This window comes from Otolemur garnettii, unplaced genomic scaffold, assembly GCF_000181295.1.
Source record: "Otolemur garnettii isolate 467f Iridium unplaced genomic scaffold, OtoGar3 scaffold00001, whole genome shotgun sequence".
NCBI classification, from domain to species: domain Eukaryota; kingdom Metazoa; phylum Chordata; class Mammalia; order Primates; family Galagidae; genus Otolemur; species Otolemur garnettii.
The window spans coordinates 51174258-51194354 of NW_003852396.1; the positions used below are offsets into that span (position 1 = coordinate 51174258).

Consider the following 20097-nt stretch of genomic DNA (forward strand, 5'->3'; position numbering starts at 1 on the left):
GGAAATAAAAAATTTTAGTTCTAAAATACAATTCAATGATTTCACTATCTTTAGGAACGCAATAGCACTAATGCTGTCAAGGATAAAGAAAACTGAGCCTGTCGACTGACCCCTGACTGGTCTGGATATTCACAGAACACTTCATTCCAAAGCAGAGAAACTATTTTACCATGAGAAGTCAAGACATCTATTTTACATAATTCAAACCCTTTACAACTAACATCTATGACATACTGCAATATAAAGTAAGTCTTGAGGGAAGGACAGGTGAGACACTGGCTCAGTTTCTTTTGTGTTACGCTAGTGAGTTGGCGCTGGTCTACTTCATTTGCGTTGTCTATTAGCACTTAGTATCAGCAAATTCTAATTTAGAGCTAACAGGGGTCCTCAAACTTTTTAAATCAGGGGCCAGTTCATTGTCCCTCAGATGGTTGGAGGGCCGGACTGCGGGCCCCGGGACGATTCGGCTGCTAAGCAGGACAGGCAGTGGTGTCAAAAATACCCAGTGGGCCGGAAAAATGTCCTAGGAGGGCTGCATGTGGCCCACAGGCCGTACTTTGAGGATGCCTGGCTTAGAATGTGGCCTTGTTCTTAAAAAAACGTTAGCAACTTTACTAGCTAATAACAATTCTTACATTTTGGCATTATTATGCATTAAAAAAAGACAGAAGATAAAAGTCCATAAAACTCATGTTCCTAATGAAGGAAAATCTAATTAGTATGACTGCATTGTACAGAGTTATCTTGGAATCCATATGTCTTTATGTTTAAAGTAGAACTTTTCAAATACATGTATTTCTATGACATACATTTCATATTTTCTTCAGCAATTTCACATCTGTGTAAGTCTTATGATCATTCTTTAATAAATACAAAAGAGAAACAATACTTACAAAATTTGGACAAATATGTTGCCGTTCATATAAACCATCCAGATTATTAGTTTAACTCATTCCATTATCACCAAGATCATTATAGAGCTGAATGTGGTATTATGCAGTAGCACATCACTGCCCTCTCATGGTATCATAATATATAATCTTAAATTCAGCAAACAAAAAACTTTATTGTCATGTAAAACACAATAAGTTAATTTACTATAAAGCTATAGTAATAGGAAATAAATTAGAAGAAATCGAGCGTTTGCTTGAAAATACTACTAACCTACAAGAATGTACAGGGTTCCTTCACATAAGCCGTTCAAATATTTAAGATTTTCCCTGATGATCAGTTTAAAGGCACTAACCTCAACAAGTTGAATCAAAAGTTTCCCATACAGTGTTTGAAATAAAAACACTCATCAGATGAAGTTGCACAAGAAGTAGTTAGATCATGTTCTAAAGGAAGGAGATGTAATAGCAAAATTTAATAAGAGAGACAAATACAGAATTTTTGCATGCAATGCATATGCATTCACTATTTAGGTTCATTTTTAACTACTAAAAAAAAAAAAATAAAAGGCAAATTATCCACTAACTATAGAAGAGCAGATGTGGGAACATAAACACTTAATGAAAGTTGTGGTCATTTTTAAGTTTAAAAAATAAATGCTTTTTCAATATTTTCAATATCTATGTAGCACTGCATGTCAGGACAATAATATTAAAAAGTCTGAATCTTTATTTATCCAAAGAAAGGGAATAAACTGAGGAAGTCCACTTGATTGCAGATATTAAACAGTTATTGGCACTGACTCTTCCACTCATGCTTTATGATACCGTCCACTAGAAAAAATAAAAATATAGACAGAAATGCAAATTTCGTTGAAAGGTATATGACAATATCCCAGTTAAAAAACAGACAAAAAGATTATAGAAATGCAACATAATTTTTGCGAATATCAGCTATTAACTTAAAATTTTATATTACAGTCAAAAGTCTGAAATAAGATGACCGTTTACCAAAAAATAAAAATTAAACACATTTTTGTTTGGAAAATGGCAGAAATTATTAAATAACTGCTTGGCAAGCTTATTTTCCTTGCTTGGGTTGAGAAAAGGGAAGAACTTCATGGGAAGTTCTGAAAGAGTCACTGGGTAGGGGCAGAGATATTCAATGGTTCTTGCGTAGTCTTTTCCTAGTGTATTCAAGGAATATCAGTGAGTGTTACATGTTCTTTAAAAATCTGTATTTTAAATCAGTTTTGAAAATTAGGGGGTAACTATAATAAACTTGCTTTTCTGTATGCAAGCTTTACTTCTTGTTCTTTTTACTTTCTAGAAGGGGATACAGTTATAATATACAATTTAGAAATTTTAAACTTTTTTTTAAGTCACCAGACTGTATTTTCTATAACATATCTCTGTGACTGGTGTTAAAAACATGACAGCAAGGATGCGCGATCAAATTAGATTACCTTGGTGAGGTTTCAAAAGTTCTGATGGCCAAATTGCACTTTCAGAGACTTGATCGGTATGAAATGGGGCCCACTGATCAGTCTTTTCTGAAAACTTTGCCAAAGACTCGGCACACAGCTAAGGTGGAGAGCCACCACCCCAGAGGTCTGCCCACCACTTCTGTATTGCTATGTCCTGTACTGATAGTACTCTGCTCCTGACACAGTCATCAGTCATCAGTCATCACATTGACTTCTTAACACAAGAGTGAAATTCCTCTTACGCCAATCATCCTGGAAACAGAGCTGGTCAGGAGATGAATACGTGGAAGACTTACAGGGAAAAAAAATGTTTTCCTCATATTATGGAATCTAGTTAGGAAGAATCTAGCTATTTTTTAGATCAGGCCAGGGAATGGGCCAGATAGCAGCTTTTTAAAGGACCCTGTGAGAAGAGGCTTCAAGGATTAAGTTAATTCTGATTTATAGTTTCCCTTTTGTTATCCCTGAACCACCAATTTTCACTTTTTTCTTTTTGAACTCCCAATGTCTGTGCATATGGTCCAGGAGAAAGGAGCATGGCCCTTGAAGCCAGAGTGGTGGTGGTGGAGGTGATTAGGAATATTCTAAAGAAAAATGGCCACACGGTGGGGGTATGAGAGGGAGCCAATCTTCCTGAGAAAATCCCCTGGCCACTACCCAGTGTCATGGCCCTGAGGGTCATTTTTATTAAGGCAGCTGGAAAGATTTCTTACAAGAACAGTACCCAAAGGCAAAAAGGAACTAAACCTAATATTGGGATTGTTATTCATTCTGAGCTCTTTTGAGGGAGATCAGAAGGAATAAAAGGCCTAATTTTTTAATCTATAGGCTTTAGAGTATAGAAGGTTCAAATTTAATTAAGAAAGCCCATTTCTTTCTCAGAGTTTAAAAGCTGATATTAAATTTATTAGGTTAGAACATGTAAAATAAGTATCTGTTTTTAACTAAATGCTGATTAAAGTCCCCTCCTGTGTGACCTCCTTACTCAGGACCTCTTCTTCTACTATGCTACAGACCTCAACATCATCTCCAGTCCCATAGTTTAATTTTTATAGTATTTAAGATTCCTATAGGAAGTACACCTGGTGACACAGATCGTTATCTTAAGAAAACATTGAAAGAAAGAATCTATATTTCTGGTAAAGATTTGAAAGTACCTAAAACCTATTTAATTTACACTAAATCTAGAGCAGGGGTCCTCAAACTTTTAAAACAGGGGGCCAGTTCACTGTCCCTCAGACCACTGGAGGGCTAGACTGTGGGCCCCAGGATGAGTCGGCTGCTAAGCAGGACAGGCAGAGGGTGCAAAAACACCCAGCAGGCCAGATAAATGTCCTAGGCGGCCTGCATGTGGCCCATGGGCCGTAGTTTGAGTATGCCTGATTTAGAGTGTTCCATCATGGGTTTATTAAAAAAAAAAAAAAAAAAGAAAAACCAAAATGATCACAGGTATTTACCTTCCTATTGAAACCAATTATTTTCTACATTGTTAAAAGTTCACCATAAATAAAAACCATATTTAAAAAAAAGAGTTCCATTCATCAAATGAAGTAAATTGTAATGGTAAAACACAGTCAGATAACTCTTATCAACTTTGCTTAGGACACTTCTGGGCTGCCTGCCTCATAAATTAGAGTAGCTATACCTGGGTTTGTTAGTGTATGTGTGTTAGTATAGTATGTGCTTTTGGAGCAAAAAAAAAAAACTTAATTGAAAAGGCAGTCAGCTAAAAAGTGCTCCTAAGTCATCGACAAATTAAAAATAAATGACTGAAACTAAGGACATTGGCCCTTCTATAAATATACTTAAGCATTTTCTTTAAAAATGGACCAAGGATAAATGTTCCTAACACAAAGAAACATTAAATGCCTGAGAAAATGCACACCCCGATTACTGTGTTTTGATTAATTCACATTGTGTGCCTGTATCAAAACATTCCATCTACCCTATAAAGATATACAACTAGCAATGCATCCATAAAAGTTAAAAAGAAAAAATGAGCCAAAAATAAAATCTAAATATCTGAACCATGATCTAGGTTTTATTAGGTAAAATAAATCCTTTATTGACCTGCTAGACTATAAATAGTCCAAAGTTCGGAAACCTGGCTTAACTTGTCTACCATTCTGTTATGAGTGTCTTAACTCTGTGATCCACTGGGAGTTACATGTGTCACATGCACAACTATGGGTCCTATGAGCCAATTTAACATTCACGTCATTATGACAGTGAGTGACAATGGAAAGATACTCTACACCAGCGGTTCTCAACCTGTGGGTCGCTACCCCTTTGAGGATCGAATGACCCTTTCACAGGGGTCACCTAAATACATCCTGTATATCAGATATTTACATTACGATTCATAACAGTAGCAAAATTACAGGTATGAAGTAGCAACAAAAATAATTATATGGTTGGGGGTCACCCCAACATGAGGAACTGTATTAAAGGGTCGCAGCATCAGGAAGGTTGAGAACCACTGCTCTACACCCACACCTGTATATTCTGTGGTCCAAATTCATATTTACATAATTATGATAGTGAGTGACCATGGAAAGATAAAGACTCTACACCCCACCTGTACACTCTATGGTCCAAATTCATATTTATGTAATTATGATAATGAGTGATGATGGAAAGATCAAAGATCCCAAATCAATGAGTAAAGAAATTTAGGCCATAAAACCAGAATGTATCCTGTAATCCACTTTACTAAGACTGATGTGCAAATGGAGATTAGAAATAATGTTTGCCAAAATGACACTCAATTTGGATGATTTTTACCTTTTTTACACTTCCTTTTGCTTGAGTTTTTGACATATTTAAGATTACTATTAAGTATAGAAGTATTAAAATATGATGTTCATACAATCAGAAAAATTATATTATTTACATTTTGAAAAACGAAAGCAAACCGATTCCAATAAACTGACACCACCAATTTATATACCATTCATGTTTTTAAATTACTTCAAGACGTATTTCAAAGGGAACTCATGGAGTGGATTCCTAAAGTTTTAAACAATTTAAATTAAATTTACATGTTAAGTAAATTTTAATTCTTACCCTAAGTCCACCTTCTGGCGGAGGACCAGATGCAGCAATTTGCTTTTCTAATTTTTCCTTTTTCTTTCTTTTTTCTTCCACAGATTGAGCATCCAAAATTCCCCGAGATGCAGCCTTCCAAAAATTTCATAAAGAGTATAGAAAACAACAACATCAGTACCCACTAGGCAAACCATGTTTTTTCATTTGCTTTTTGCTTTTCAGTTTTGTTTTATTTGGGGGGGGGGAGACGGTTACTGTTTTAGTTTATTTTTGGTAATAAAGAATTAGAATATTTCTACATAAAACAGCCTTACATAAAACATACTGCCATTTCTTCATTGGGTATTTTGCAATCATTTGAAATGTCCCCCTAAACTTGTTGCACATGTGACAGTATTGTATAAGACACGTCCATTTTATCTCATGGAAGAATGCTATTAAAGGACGTTCTCAGCCTACAGAAGATATAAGTTAATTTTTATATATTAAATAATGTAAATATATTCACATGCTTTAAAAAAACATGGAAGTCATTTTGTAAATGATTAGCTTTCCATATAAATGGATACACTATGGGACCCTATTTCCATTAGAGAACACACTAGCAATACAGATCTATAGAGAATGAAGTACTAACAAGTATCTAAGTAGGCAGAATTTTATTTCTTTTTTTTTTTTTTTTTTTTTTGAGACGGAGCCTCAAGCTATCCCCCTGGGTAGAGTGCCATGGCATCACGCTCACAGCAACCTCCAACTCCTGGGCTCAAGCGAGTCTCCTGCCTCAGCCTCCCAAGTGGCTGGGACTACAGGCGCCCGCCACAACGCCTGGCCATTTTTTGGTTGCAGCCATCATTGTTGTTTTGGCGGGCCCGGACCGGGGATTCGAACCCGCCACCTTAGGTGTATGTGGCTGGCGCCTTAGCCGCTTGAGCCACAGGCGCCGAGCCGCAGAATTTAATTTCTAATCTCACCTCCTTTTGTCTTCTCTCTGCAGCCTCTGCAAGCTTTGCTCTCTTCTCTTCCTAAGAGAAATGTGTAAAAAATATGTTTTAAAAATAAAACCAAAGATCATCATGGATGAATTATGCATCTGTATTTTATAGGTGCTGTAACATTTTACAAAAATATTTAGTACTGGCCTAAAATGTCCCACAAAGAATGCCACTTCAGAACATTCATAAAATACTCAAATTTCTGAATTTCATTTTCCTAATCAGTATAACCTCAAATCAGCACAAGCTAAGGTAAATAAAAGCAATAACCTTTCTTTAAATTTTCCACTTGCCTTTTACACAAAAAATAAGGCTAGCAAGCTGGTCAAGGTATAATAAAACCACTGATGTTTAAAAATACCATGAGGGAAATACATGCTTTGGTACTTTCAGTTGAAAAGGAGACTGAAACAAGTTGCTGTTTTCAGGAGAGGACATGAACTCAGTGGGCTAATCTCATACATCACAGGAAGGATTGGATTGAATTTATGAAGCACTTTTCCACGATGGGAAACAGTGAATATATTTCCTTGCTATGTGCTACTTAATTACAAAATAGGTAAGACGTTAAGTAGCATTTTCTTGAGGCTGACATTAATGATTTCTGTGTTTTCCATACCACAATACCTACATTCATTCATTGGACAAATACTTAGAGAGCACCAATATGCTTCAGGAACTTCTTTAGATGCTGGGAATACAGCTGTGAAAAAACCAGGCACAACTGTCGCCAGTCACATGAAACTTAATTTTCAAGAGTACAGAGACAAAGACACTCAAATAGATGTCTGTGGAGGGTAGAAAAGCCTTGGGGAAATAGACTAGGTAGATAAGTAGTGGGGGGTGGGAGGTTGCTATAGTGGAGGTTATATTTTATTTAGGGTGGTCAGGAAAAAAACTTTACTGATAAGTGACACCCAAGCAGTGAGCCACGTGGTTAGGGGTTATCAAGGGAAAAGCCTTTAGCACGGGGAGGGGGCAAGCGCTTAAAAAAACCTGAGACATTCTAAAACAGTCAGATAAATAAAATAAACACAATTTAAAAGCAACAGCCGCAACAAAGAGAAATCGAACTTCCCCCACATCAAGTTCCAGGTAATTTTCAGTACCTATCCTCTAACGGCTGAAAAGTTGACGTACTTCCTTAAATAACCCCATTTTCTTCAACTGATTTTAAGCTAGATAGGGGAGGAACTTAGTTTTTCTGCATTAACTTCCTGTAAAGAGTACGAATGTAAAGATAAAGTTAACATAAAGCTACAAAAGAGTATACATGAATACACCGCCTACTTAAATTTGACCTTCAGATAGACGAATAATTTTAGTATAAACATATGCTAAATATTTGACTGCACAAAGCAGATTTAAAAAGTATCCCTTGTTTATGTGAAATTCAAATTTAACTGGGTGCCCAGTATTTTTACTTGTTAAATACAGCAGCTTTACCAATTTTAGTCTGCACTCAAAACACTCATCTTTTTAAAGATGTAAACAGAAGAATGAGATGACCATTAAAGAGAAATCATTAATTAATAGGATGTCCAATAAAGCTCAGGAGTATAAGCGCCTTCATGCAGCACCTTAAACAGCTGGTACAGACACATGAAAATGCACATCTTCTAGAATATTAAACACTTCACAGTTCACGGAAAAAGAGAAATTTCTTTTTGGCACCGTTCTCTCCATCTACGTATCTGCAAGAATATCCGATAGGGCACTGTCTGCGTACGCCAGTGTCCTACGAATTTCCAATTTTGCTAAAGTCAGCGAAAGGTAAAAAGACGCTAGATCCGCCTTTGGATAATTGTTTTGTTGCAAAAATCCACAGACCTACACCGAGGCAACGGCCTGGCAGGACGCCAACGACCACCCGCTCTCGGCCACGAGTCCCCGCGGCCAGGGTGGCACCTGCGGGCTCTGAGGCCCGCGCCACAGGGGCCAACGGCCCGCCCGGGGCCTCCGGGCGCGTCCTCGAGGGAACAGGTGCGCGAGGCGCGGCCCAGAGGACGCGGAGAAGCGGGTCCACTCACCAGGTCCGGCGTCGGAGGCGCGGACTCTCCTGGGCAAGGAAAACACATCCCCATAAGGACGACTCCAGAAGGTCTCTAACCCGGTCCGCCCTAAACCAGGCGGCGCTAACTGCGCGGTGGGACTCGCGTCCCCGGGCTTCCACGCTCGCCCCGCCCCGCCCGGCCTCGCAGAGCGGCCCCGCCCCACCCCACCCCGCCTCCACGCGTACTCCCCGCCCCTACCCTGCCCTGCCCCCGGATCCGCCTCTCTGCGGTAACGCCCCCGCTTCGGGCGACTCCACTGTGTCGCCGCAGCTTGGCCCCGCCCCCTCCCCGGGGCCAGGCCCCAATCCACTCCCTCAAAGGCTCCACCGCCGGGGCCCCGCCTGGCCCCGCCCCGCGAGCGCCGGCCGTGACCAATGCCCAGAGCCGCCTGGTGCACCTGCTGCTGGCAGCGCGCGGGGAAGGGATGGAAAAGCTTGGCCGCGGTTCGCGCAGCTCTTCCCTGCTAACCTTGCCTGGCCATTTATAAACGAGTACAGAACTCTGGAAAGTTGATGCTACCTCTTTTGTAAAATGAGACTCTAGCATTCAAGAATTAAAGCCAAATTAACGTGGGCACACTTTGCTGCCTTCTCAGAGACGCTCAGTAATAAGCGTCAGAGGTGAGAGGGAAGAACGTCAAACCCATCATTATGTTTTTGAACCCAGTCACATGGGTTGATTTTTCCTCTGGTTTCTGGTATTTGGGATTCACTTCTCCTCCAAAACCAATAATAAAATTCTGTCTGTCCGAAAATATTTTAATGAAATATTTCTCAAATTTTAGTAAGTGTTACCTACACATCTGGTTAAAATTCACTTCCTGATTTAGTAAATATGGGGTGGGAGATTTATTTCTAGTAAACCACAGGTTCTGCTGAAGTTACTGATCTCTTCTCCTTACAAACACTTCAATTTGTGTGTGTGTGTATGTTCTATTAGTTATTCCTGCTTGTTGGAAAATTTTCAAACATTACAAAGAGGCAGGATTTAAAGTGACAGTTAACATCTCAGAATCGACTGTTAAAATTTTGATGTATGTTTTCACAGGTTACTTTGTAATAGATGTGTGGTTTACATACAATACGCACTAATTTTAAATTTACTGTCTTAAGCTGTGCAGAATTTCCATCACCATAAAACTTCTCGTATACCCACTCCCATTCAATACTCTGTTTCATACTGTGATGAGGAAACCACTCTGTTTAATGTCACTGTAATGTTTAAGAAGTTTCACAATGGCGTATACCGTATATAAATTCTGTGTATGGGACAATAGATTTGAGATTCTTGCATGTTGTTGTATAAAAAGGTGGATACTTCCTTAACCCTGAGTGTTATTCCATTTTGTGGACCTTTGTAAGGGTAAATACAAATCTATAAAGAAAAGTAAATTTTCTCTATCTACCTTTTTTTTTTAGCACTGGGTTTAGAAAACTTCAAATTGTAAGTGCTATCTGTCTCATTGAGATGTATGAAAATATTTTTAAAGCCTAAATAAGCCTCTTGTCAGTTTTATACCCTCAGAATATCTTTTGAGGGCTAAGTAGCCTTCTCTTAGAAGTGGAAATATCCAGAAGAGTGGGACCTGTCCCCTGTTTCCGTGAAAATCTATGGCTCTAGGCTGTAGCTTTCTGCTTGTCTAAAATTTTATTCTCTCCTTTACCTAAAGACAATTAACATGTGTTGGTGAATTATATCTTCTAGGCTATACGTATAAAGTAATGAGATTTCTTTTTCACTGCAATCTCTTTAGCAGATTACCACTGATACAAATTACAGTTTAATGCTTATTTAAAAATAAAACTATGTGTCTTCTGCCTTTGTGGGGAGGTTTTCTGCATCGCTGAAGATTTTTTAAACTATTATTAATATGGTTTTCATGATTTAATTATTTCCCAACACTTCCTATGGTCTGTTTATTCATTTTCCTATTAACAGGTATTTGGGTTGTTTCCAATTATTTTGCCATTATGAATATATGTTCTTGTATAAGTCTGTATGTGGACATATATTTTGATTAGTCTTAGGAAAATGCAGGTTTGGAATGTATTTTACAAACCTATGAGGTATCTGAGTTTATACCACGTTACTGTCAAACTTAGTATTTTCCATTTTTGCAAATTTTAGTCATTCTAATAGATCTGTACTGACATTTTATTGTGCTTTTATTCTTAAAGAAATTTTACTGAGATAAAAAATACAACACATCCTTGTTAGGTGTATGGCAGGCCCTTCATCCATGGTTGTCGCTTTCCACAGTTTCAGTTACCTATGATCCAACTGCAGATCAAAATATTAAGTGGACATTTCCAGAAATAAACAATTCATGAGTCTTTTAAGTTGCACATCTTTCAGAGTAGCTGATAAAAATCTCGCACAGTCCTGTTTTATCTCATCCAACATGTGGCTCTTCCCTTTGCCCAGCGTATGGACACTGTGTAAGCTACCCACCTGTTATCCTCTTAGAAGCCACTTCTGTTATCAGAGATTGTCTGTCACAGTATCACAGTGCTTGTCTCCAAGTAACCCTATTTGACTTAATAATGGCCCCAGTGTGCAAGAGTAGTAATGGTACCACACTGTTATCATTGTTCCGTTTTATTATTATGCATTGTTGTTAAGCTTTTATTGTACCTCATTTATAAATCATCTCACATGCGCAAACGAGAGTCTTCAGAATGAAGGTCCCAAAGAAACAGGGGATGTTGTCTATTTTTATGCTTAGGTTCAACAAAGTACAGACAGTCATGTAGAACTATGACCGGATAAAACCCAACCAACGGGGAAAACCCAGCAAGGCCCACCTGCTTAGATTATTCTTGGCTTCTGAGTGTGCATTCCTTCCTTCTGGGTATGGGGCAGTGCCCTTTCTAGAAAAGAGGTCTTATAGCCTACAGTCAAACAAGGAAGATCAGATAATTACTTTATGGTCAGTTTTTGCAAAGAATAATTTAAGTTTTGTGACTGGCTTTGAGAGGTAAAGGGGAAATTCATCATGATCCACTTTGGGGGAAAGGGGTTCTAATTTTTATGGCTAGAGTTAGAGAAGAATGGGGTTGAGAAGCAAGAGGGCAGGAGAACATCAGAGAACCTTTGCTGCCCAGGCCTTCATTTGGGGGCACTGTTTTTCTGAGCCCTATCACCCTGATGTTTTCCTTAGCTTGACAACTTTAGATGAGGTTCTTCCTAAATATTGGCCTCTGACCTTCCTCTTTTTAGACCACCTATTTGTAACACTAGCAATTTTAAATTCAAAATCTTCCCCTAGTCATTTACCAGTTTTACAACCCTGTAAGTATCCTTCTCCAGGACCTGGGTGTCATCTCTTTGAAATGCAGTAGTTAAGAAAGATAGCATCCTGAGCACTTAGGAGCCTAACTTTCCTAAGCACCAATCAGCAAATCCAGAGGGTCAATAATATTGGCCAACCTCCTCCCCTAATATCTTACTGCACTTTCCCACTAGGTCTTCTCAGTGCTTAAAATCTCTCCTGCCTTCTATTTCAGTGAAATAAAATCTTCCCCTTCTCCCCTGTTACAATAGTCTTGAGTTAAGTTCTTCTCTTCCCTTTAACTCTATCAGGTGTTGACTTTCTCTGACATTACTTCTGCTTCTAATGATTGTACGTACTCATGTATGCACCATAAGAAGGCAAAATATTTTTTATTTCCCCCAAAGCTTACCTTAGGTCACTCTTTCTTCGTTCCTTGTGTCACTTTCTCAACAACCTACAACCTCCAATTCCACCCTAGCCCAAGACAAATGCTGGTTTGCTTCCTATTCCTACAGATTCACTATTTTTGTAGCGATTATATAAATAGAATTATATGTACTTTTAATCTAGTTCCTGTCTTTCTATATACATTTTTGAAATTCATCAATGGTATTGTATAGATTTTTTTAAAATAATATTCCATTTTAATAGACATTTTAAACGTCAGTCTACCTAATGTACTGACGCATGGACTGTTTTCATTTTCAGGCTGTATTATAAACAATGCTCTAAAATAGTTTTATGCAATTATTTGTGTCAACAAGTTTCTTTTATACCTCTTGATGGAATGCTCAAGAGTAGTATAACTGAGTCATATTTCACATGTATGAACAACAGTTCTGGATTCTTTTAAAATTATAGGGCCTGTCCTGTTTCCATTCACATCAGAAACTAGACAGTACCCATAGTTTCTCATCCTAGCCAGCACTTGGTATGGTTAGTCTTTAATTTTACCAACTCAGATGGCTGTATAGTGCTATTAATTTGTACTTCCAACATTTTCGTGTACTAATTGCCATTTGTATATCTCTTGTTATTTCAACTGTTTTATTCATTAATTTGTTTTTTATACCCCTTGATTTAGTGCTAACTTTTAAAATACTTTCTGGATGCAGGTTCTTTGCCAGGTATGGATATTGTAAATATTTTCTCCCGGTATTTGACTTTTCTTCATTTTGTTAATGGTTACTTTTGAATAAGTTTTAAGTTAAAAAAAATCAAATGTTTTATCCATGGATTTTTAGAATTGCATTATCATATGTTTATGAATATAGCTATAGAATTGCATATTTCTAAAAAAGGGTCTATCAGCTATTTTAAGTTAACTTCTGTTTAGGTGGTGAAGTAAAGTTTAATGGTCATATTTTTCTGAAAGGATAATCAGTTGTTAAAGTGTGCTTTTTTAAAACAACCGTCCTTTCCTCCATCAACTAATTTTGTCATCTTTGCTTGAAAATAAATTTGCCAAATACACACGGGGCTATTTCTAGACTGTCAGTGTGCCTGAATTACTTCCTGTTTATTCTTACACCATTACCACACTGCCTAAACCATCGTATCAGCCAGTGGTTCTCCACCTTCCTAATGCCGTGACCCTTAAATACAGTTGCTACAAGTAGCAACGAAAACAATTTTATGGTTGGGGGTCACCACAACATGAGGAACTGTATTAAAGGATCGCAGCATTAGGAAGGTTGAGAACCACTGGATAAGCTACGGTTTGAAGTAGATACATCTGTCCTTCAGTTTGGTTCTTTTACAAAATTGTTTTAGCTCTTCTAGGACTTTTGCGTGTCTGTATAAATTTAAGAATAGCCTTTTCAATTTCCACACAACACACACACCCATACACACACACACAAACCCCTACACATGCACTCCCCTAAAGCCTGCAAGGATTTTGATTGGGATTGCATTGAACCCATAGATCAAGGTTTTGAGAATGTATTAGCCATATCAATGTACTTAGGCCTTCGTTCCCTCAGTTAAATTGTGTCACTTTTAATGAACAGGTCTTGCACTTATGTCATTGAATTTAGTCTAATGTGTACCATGTTTCCCCCCATTCCTATTTCTGACTTTTACTAGTACAGTATCTAAAATCCCTTAACCTTGTTAAATGTGTATTGGTTGTATTAGTTTTGTAGATTTCTCAGGATTTATTAGCACATTATAGATGAGTCTCTGTCTGCCAAACAGAGACACTTCCTTTTCCATGCCCGTGCCTCTTATCTACTGTTAATGCTTTATCCGACCTACTAGGTTGGTACCTAGTACAGTGTTGAATGGAAGATATAAGAGCAGTCTCAATCTTGGAAAAAATATATTAAAACTTTAAACATTAACTATGATGTTAGTAGCAGATGTTTTATAGATTGAGATGCCCATTACTACGTTGAGGAAACTCCATTCTACTTGAAATTATTTTCTACCAAGAATCTTTTGAAATGCTTCTTCTGCAATTACTGATTTCAGAATGTCAAACTGATTCTGCATCACTGGGATAATCCCTACTTAGTCATGTGTATTATGATTTTTACGTATTGCTAAATTCAGTTTGTTAATATGTATTCTCAAGATGAAATCGAGTCTCTTTCATAAGGTCATGAGTTTGTAATGTTTTCACCTGGTTTTTGATATCAGGTTGATGCTGGCTTCTGTATAAGTTCTATTTTCTTACTTTCTATAATTTCTTCCCTTTAAGATCAGCCATTACTTATTCAATCAACTGTTAGGACTTGCTAATCATTTTTAGTTTTCAATAGTGTGATATAATACGTCATTGAAGTATTACAGACCATGAGTTTCTATAACCACTCAGATGGCTGTAACTACTCAGGTCTTGTTTAAAGTGTGAGTATGGCCAGGATTTTCTGCTAGAATCTGTGGGGGGTGTGTGTGTGTGTGTTTTTTTTTTAAATTTGATTTTTAGCTGACACATAATTATTGTATATATTTATAGGATAGAGGGTTATATGTTGATACATGTATAAGATATGTAATTTTAACACTTATACAATGTGTGTTTTCTGTATTCTAGGATTTTGTAGACCCAGGGAGGAATTACCTATTCCACCATTAGTAAATTCCTAGAGATAGTAAACAATTTGCCCAGAGGTAGGGTGACCAGATGTCCTGATTTTGGCGGGACAGTCCCACTTTTCAACAATTTGTCCCGCCTCTGGCAGCATTTTAAAAAAGTCCCGATTTTTGGAAAGAATGCACAAACAGGCTGGAGAACAAGAAGGGAATATATGGTTTTTGGCTGCCATATGGCTATTTCGCCAGAATATTTTATATTATGAGTTTTATATTATTTGTGTTAATTTTATAATGTTAAACTGTAATAAATAATTGCTAAGAAGTGATTATGGAGAACTGCTTATCAAAGATTACCTTGTTGTCAGGCCCTGCCCAGCGCGGTCCCCTGCCCACCCTCATTCCACCCCTGCTCCACATCCCCCCCATGTTGTCCCCCCTTACAGATGTTAGAATCTGGTCACCCTACCCAGAGGGCAAACCTTTGATATGCAGACCAAACACTCAGCCTGTCCTCTCACTCACTTCCTTTTTTCAAGTTCCTGTACCCAGACACACTTTCTGGCCTAATCACCCCGGGGTAGGTAGTTGACAACTAGGGACAAGTTATAGCCCAGAGCACACTGAAATTACTCAAACTATTCAATCCTAAAGGTCTTTGGCTTCCTTACCTTGCTCTCCCATTCCTTCCCAGGAAAACCTTAATGAAGTTCTCTCTTTCTCTCTCTTTCCTTTAAATCTCTCTTCCTACCTGATCATCTTGCTTCTTTGCCTCCCTGTGGGGTATGACATGCCCCCTGGTTCTTGGATACTGTGTTTATAATAAAACCTCTTTCTTCACCATGTTTTCATGTTTGTATGTACTAGCATACCTTATTAAAACAAATCTCAAACACATTTTAAAACATCTTTGTGAGATGAGTTAGGAGACATTCCTTCTTCCTCTATTTTATGAAAAAGTTCATGTGAGATTGGTTTAAAATTTGTTTCCTAAATCTTTGATAGAAATCACTAGCGTACCCATCGAGGGCTGGACAATCCCTTACAGAAAGATTTTCAATTTTAACTTCTTACATATAGAGATGTTCTACTTTAATCCCCTCTTTAAATAGCTAATGGCTATTTGTATGGTTTCTTTCATTTTTGATCATTCTAATAAATATATCTTAATAAAGTTTACTAAATTAATATTTAACAATACAATTTAAACTTTCATTTATTTTTTTCTGGTGTTTGTTTCTAATTCCTAATTTCTTTTCTGTTTTTGTCTTTTTCTTTAATGTTTGGGATTCATCGAGGGGACAGAGAATTAGGTTGCACTGATTGCATTTGTTGGGTAAAGTCCCTCTTGTAATTATTATGTTCCATTATTTCTAGTCCTATTTTCATAGTTCCTTTCTTGTATTTACTTGGGGTTAATCTGCTCTTTTCCTGGTTTCATAATATATAAGAAAAGATTGATTGTAGGTTTTTTTCTCATCAGGAAGAGCTATACGTTTTTCTGTAAGCACTTTATTCACAAATAAAAAATGTCATCTGTCCTGCATTTTTATTCATTACAAAATATTCTGTGATTTCCATTACAATTGCTTCTTTGCATTATTTACATCTTTGTTTAATTTTCGGATGTTAGCAATTTTCCTCATGTTTCTTCATTATTGGCGTTGTGGTCAAAGAACATACTTTGTATCATTCTTTTCATGGTATTTTTGAATAAAACTGACCTTTTTCCTTCAGTTTTGAAAGATACTTTTGCTTCACATAACATTTACGTTGCCTGTTTTTGTCTTATTCCCCCCAGTTTTTTTATTCCTTAAAACTCCTTGGAGTTGTTGATGTATATTCACTGTTTTATGGCTTCTAATGTCCAGTGAGGTTTGTGGCTTTCTCTTTGTTTCTCCACATTTATTGTGGCCCCCTCCCCGTGCTCCTTTTGTTTTCTTTCTTCAAAAATTTGATTATGAGGAAATTTGGGAAGGTTTGGTGTATATTTTGCTTGATATTCTTTAAGCTTTCAGATCTGTGGGTTTAGTTTTCATCAAATTTGGAAAAGTATTGACCTTTTTTTTTCTTCATTCCCATTTTCCTCCATCCTAGCACAATTATTCAAATGTTAGACCACTTGATATGGTCTCAGGGATCCATGAGGCACTAATTATTTTTCCAACCTTCTTTTTGCTTCAGTTCAGATTCTTTTTATGAACATATCCATGATATCCTCAATTTAAGTTGATTCCCTTTTTTGCATTTAATAGGCTATCAATCTCATTTAGTGAATTTTTGAATTTCAGATATTTTTCAGTTCTAAAAGTTCCATTTACTTCATTTTAATTTTATTTCTTTCCTTATGTTCATGTTTTTCTTAAAATATTCACAGTTCACATATTTGTATGTTCCACTTACTTTTTCTAATTGCTCTCTTTCTACTGCCTTGGTTTGCCCCCAGTTTTGCCCTGTACCTTCCTATTTTTAGCACACCTGCATCTTATTGGAGACTAGACATTATACATGTCAAGGATGTGAATTTTTTAGTCTTTCTTAAAAGCGTTGGCCTTTGTTCTGGTGGGAAATTATTTGCAGGCAATTCCAATTATTTCAAACTTACTTTTAAGCATCCTTATGCCAGGCCTACAGTCACACTGTGTTCTAGAGATAATTTAGTTCTATTACTGTTAGGTTCTATCGTTGTTAACCTGACCCTTCTGGTGTCTCTTTCCTTGTTTCATAAACAAGGACTTTCCATGGTGCCTGGTCAACGCCTACCTATTTTGCAAGTGTGAAATGGAGGATTGTTCAGTTTATAGCTGACTGATCCCTCACTACCTGGCGTTGTGGAGAAGCCAAACAGAGTAAAAAGTTTTGACCTTGCTGAGTTCCACCCTGTGGATATGCAGTTTCCCATTCAGCAAAGACTCAGTGCAACCAATATGCAGATATACAAAGTTCTTTGAATAGTTCCTTACCTGGAACCCTTGCCTATAATTTCCAGATACCATATTTCCTGAATTTTTATTCCTGTTAATCAACTCATTTTCAACTCAGGAAAATTGCTGTGCTCTACTTCTGATCCCCTTCCCTGCACCATGTTCTGTAGTGCTCCTACACACACCCTTAATAATTACAGGACTCATCTTGTTTTTTTTTGTTATCTCAAGAGTCATTGACTTTTGTTCAATTTCCGAAAAGCCATTATTTTTAATATTTTGTCCTATTTTCTAGTTGCTAACTCTGAGAGTATAATGCTGGCTCTTCCACTACATCCAGTAGAAGAACTCCTCGTAGCACATTTTAAATTACATTTGCAAGAATACCTGTCAGTCACCATACATAGTATTTATGTTAAATCAATAGATTACAATTCTTTATTTTTTTACTTTGTAATTTCAGATTGATGTGAAGGTACAAACAATTACATTACAATGTTCACATTTGTTAGGAAGAGACCCTGTGGTAGTGTCCTAAACCCAGGAAGGGTGCCATGTACCCTTCCATTATGCCCATAATTCTTTAATTTAGAAAATAATTGCAATAATTCCATGTGTCTGTTAGAAACTATTCATGTAATTAAGCCAGCATTTCAGAGATAGATATGATTATCATTTCTTTCATACAGAAAAGTAAATTTTAGTTCAGTATTCCAATTTTACCTTAAATTGAAATTGTATTTACAGTGTCGATTATCACACTATCAACACATAACACAGTATTAACCCCTCATGTTCTCTGCTGGAACTATTTCAATAATTGAAACATTTTGTTTAAAACCAAGTCATTATAAATATACAGCAGAGGAAATCGGTTTTTACTTTATTGTTGAGGCATAATTATAAATATCTACATGAGTCAGGAATTCATGTGAACCATTTTAAACTTGAGAATAAGATTTTAATAGCCTACCTACACTATTCATTATTATTTGTTGAAAAGCAGTGAATCTTAAATTTACCACAGAAAAAAGTGGTAGGGAGACATGATATTTAACAAAATTTTAGAGCCTATATCTTGGATATTCAATGCTTGTGGTGTGTTTATTTTGCTGGAATGGCAGAGTATTGTATTTGTTTTCCAGATGAAGTCAAATCATGATCTGTCACTTGATGTTAGAGATTCGCATATTTTGGCCTGGAACACGGTTTCTTTCATCTGGACACCCACTTTATCAAACTGACCACTAGACAAGATTAAAACACAAAAGAGAAAAAGAAATTCAATTAAAATTTAAGTGAGGAAGCTTATACATTCTACCGTGTTTCCCCGAAAATAAGACCTACCCAAAAAATAAGCTCTAGCAGGATTTCTAGCATTTGTTAAATATAAGCCCTACCCTGATAATAAGACCTAGTGATGGGCGTGTCTATGCAGTGTATTTGCATAGCCAAGCCATGCATTTTGGCGCGGAGATAAGACATTTCCTGAAAATAAGCCCTAGTGTGTCTTCTTGAGAAAAAATAAATAGAAGACAGTGTCTTATTTTCAGGGAAACACAGTATATATTATTTAGAAAAGCTTTCCAGCAGCACCCTTTTAAAAAGGACTATAAAAACAATTCTGAATAGCTAGAAATACCTCTTTAAATTAAAGTAAGGTCATATTCAGAGAGAAGCCAGGTAGGAAAAGCATTATTATCAAATATATCTAGACATGTATACAATATGAAGCAATTCTCTAAGAGTCTCAAAACAAATACTAAAAACAGGAAAAATTTGTAGAAAGCCAAGATATTAGTTTGGAGAAAGGTCAAAGTCATTCCTAAACATAAAGGAAATGGCAGGGACATACAACCTAGGATTTCTCTTTCTCAAGTCTTACGTTCTCTGAGCATCTGAGAAAGCTCATTCTAGGCATCTCAAAATGGAGCACAGACCTAAACGTATAACACAAAACTGTAAAATCTCTACAAGATGATACAGTAGAGAATCTTCATGGCCTTGAGTTTGGCAGTAACTTTTCAGACATATTTTAAAAGGCATGATCCATGAGAGAAATGGTTTATAAGTTGATCCTCATTAAAATTTTAAAACGTGTTCCGGGAGAACATGGTTAAAAGAATGAAAAGATGTGTCACAGACTGGGAGACAAAGTTTGCAGAACACATATCTAATAAAGGGATGGTATCCAAAACATACCAATAACTCCCAAAACTCAATAAGAAAATAGACACCCCAGTCAAAAAGGGAGCAGACACCTTGTGAAAGAGTGAGTGCATTTGTTTACACCAACAGAATTGTACAGGCCAAAGAGAGAACCTTAATGTAATCCATGGACTCTAGTTGATAATAATGTATTGAAAGTGGTTCATCCATTGTAATAAAT

The 20097-nt window shown here is 36.9% G+C and overlaps 1 protein-coding gene across 1 annotated transcript; it reads right to left on the bottom strand.

Moving 5' to 3' along the window:
- Positions 1-1529: 1529 nt before the first annotated feature.
- On the bottom strand, positions 1530-8614 carry SVIP (small VCP interacting protein). The gene is made up of 4 exons (XM_012801779.2): positions 8448-8614; positions 6397-6447; positions 5444-5557; positions 1530-1724 (listed from the first exon to the last, which is right to left on the bottom strand). Exons 1-4 carry the CDS (start codon positions 8499-8501, stop codon positions 1710-1712), a joined length of 234 nt encoding a protein of 77 aa, XP_012657233.1. The 5' UTR covers positions 8502-8614; the 3' UTR covers positions 1530-1709.
- Between the last annotated feature and the right edge of the window lie 11483 nt (positions 8615-20097).

Bases quoted from the DNA above. Each gene is read 5' to 3' on its own strand.
- SVIP (XM_012801779.2), bottom strand. From the start codon at position 8,501: ATGGGGATGTGTTTTCCTTGCCCAGGAGAGTCCGCGCCTCCGACGCCG. The intron at 6,448-8,447 runs GTGAGTGGACCC...CATTTCTCTTAG, and splicing joins CGCCTCCGACGCCGGACCTG to GAAGAGAAGAGAGCAAAGCT. The intron at 5,558-6,396 runs GTGAGATTAGAA...AATTTTTGGAAG, and splicing joins CAGAGAGAAGACAAAAGGAG to GCTGCATCTCGGGGAATTTT.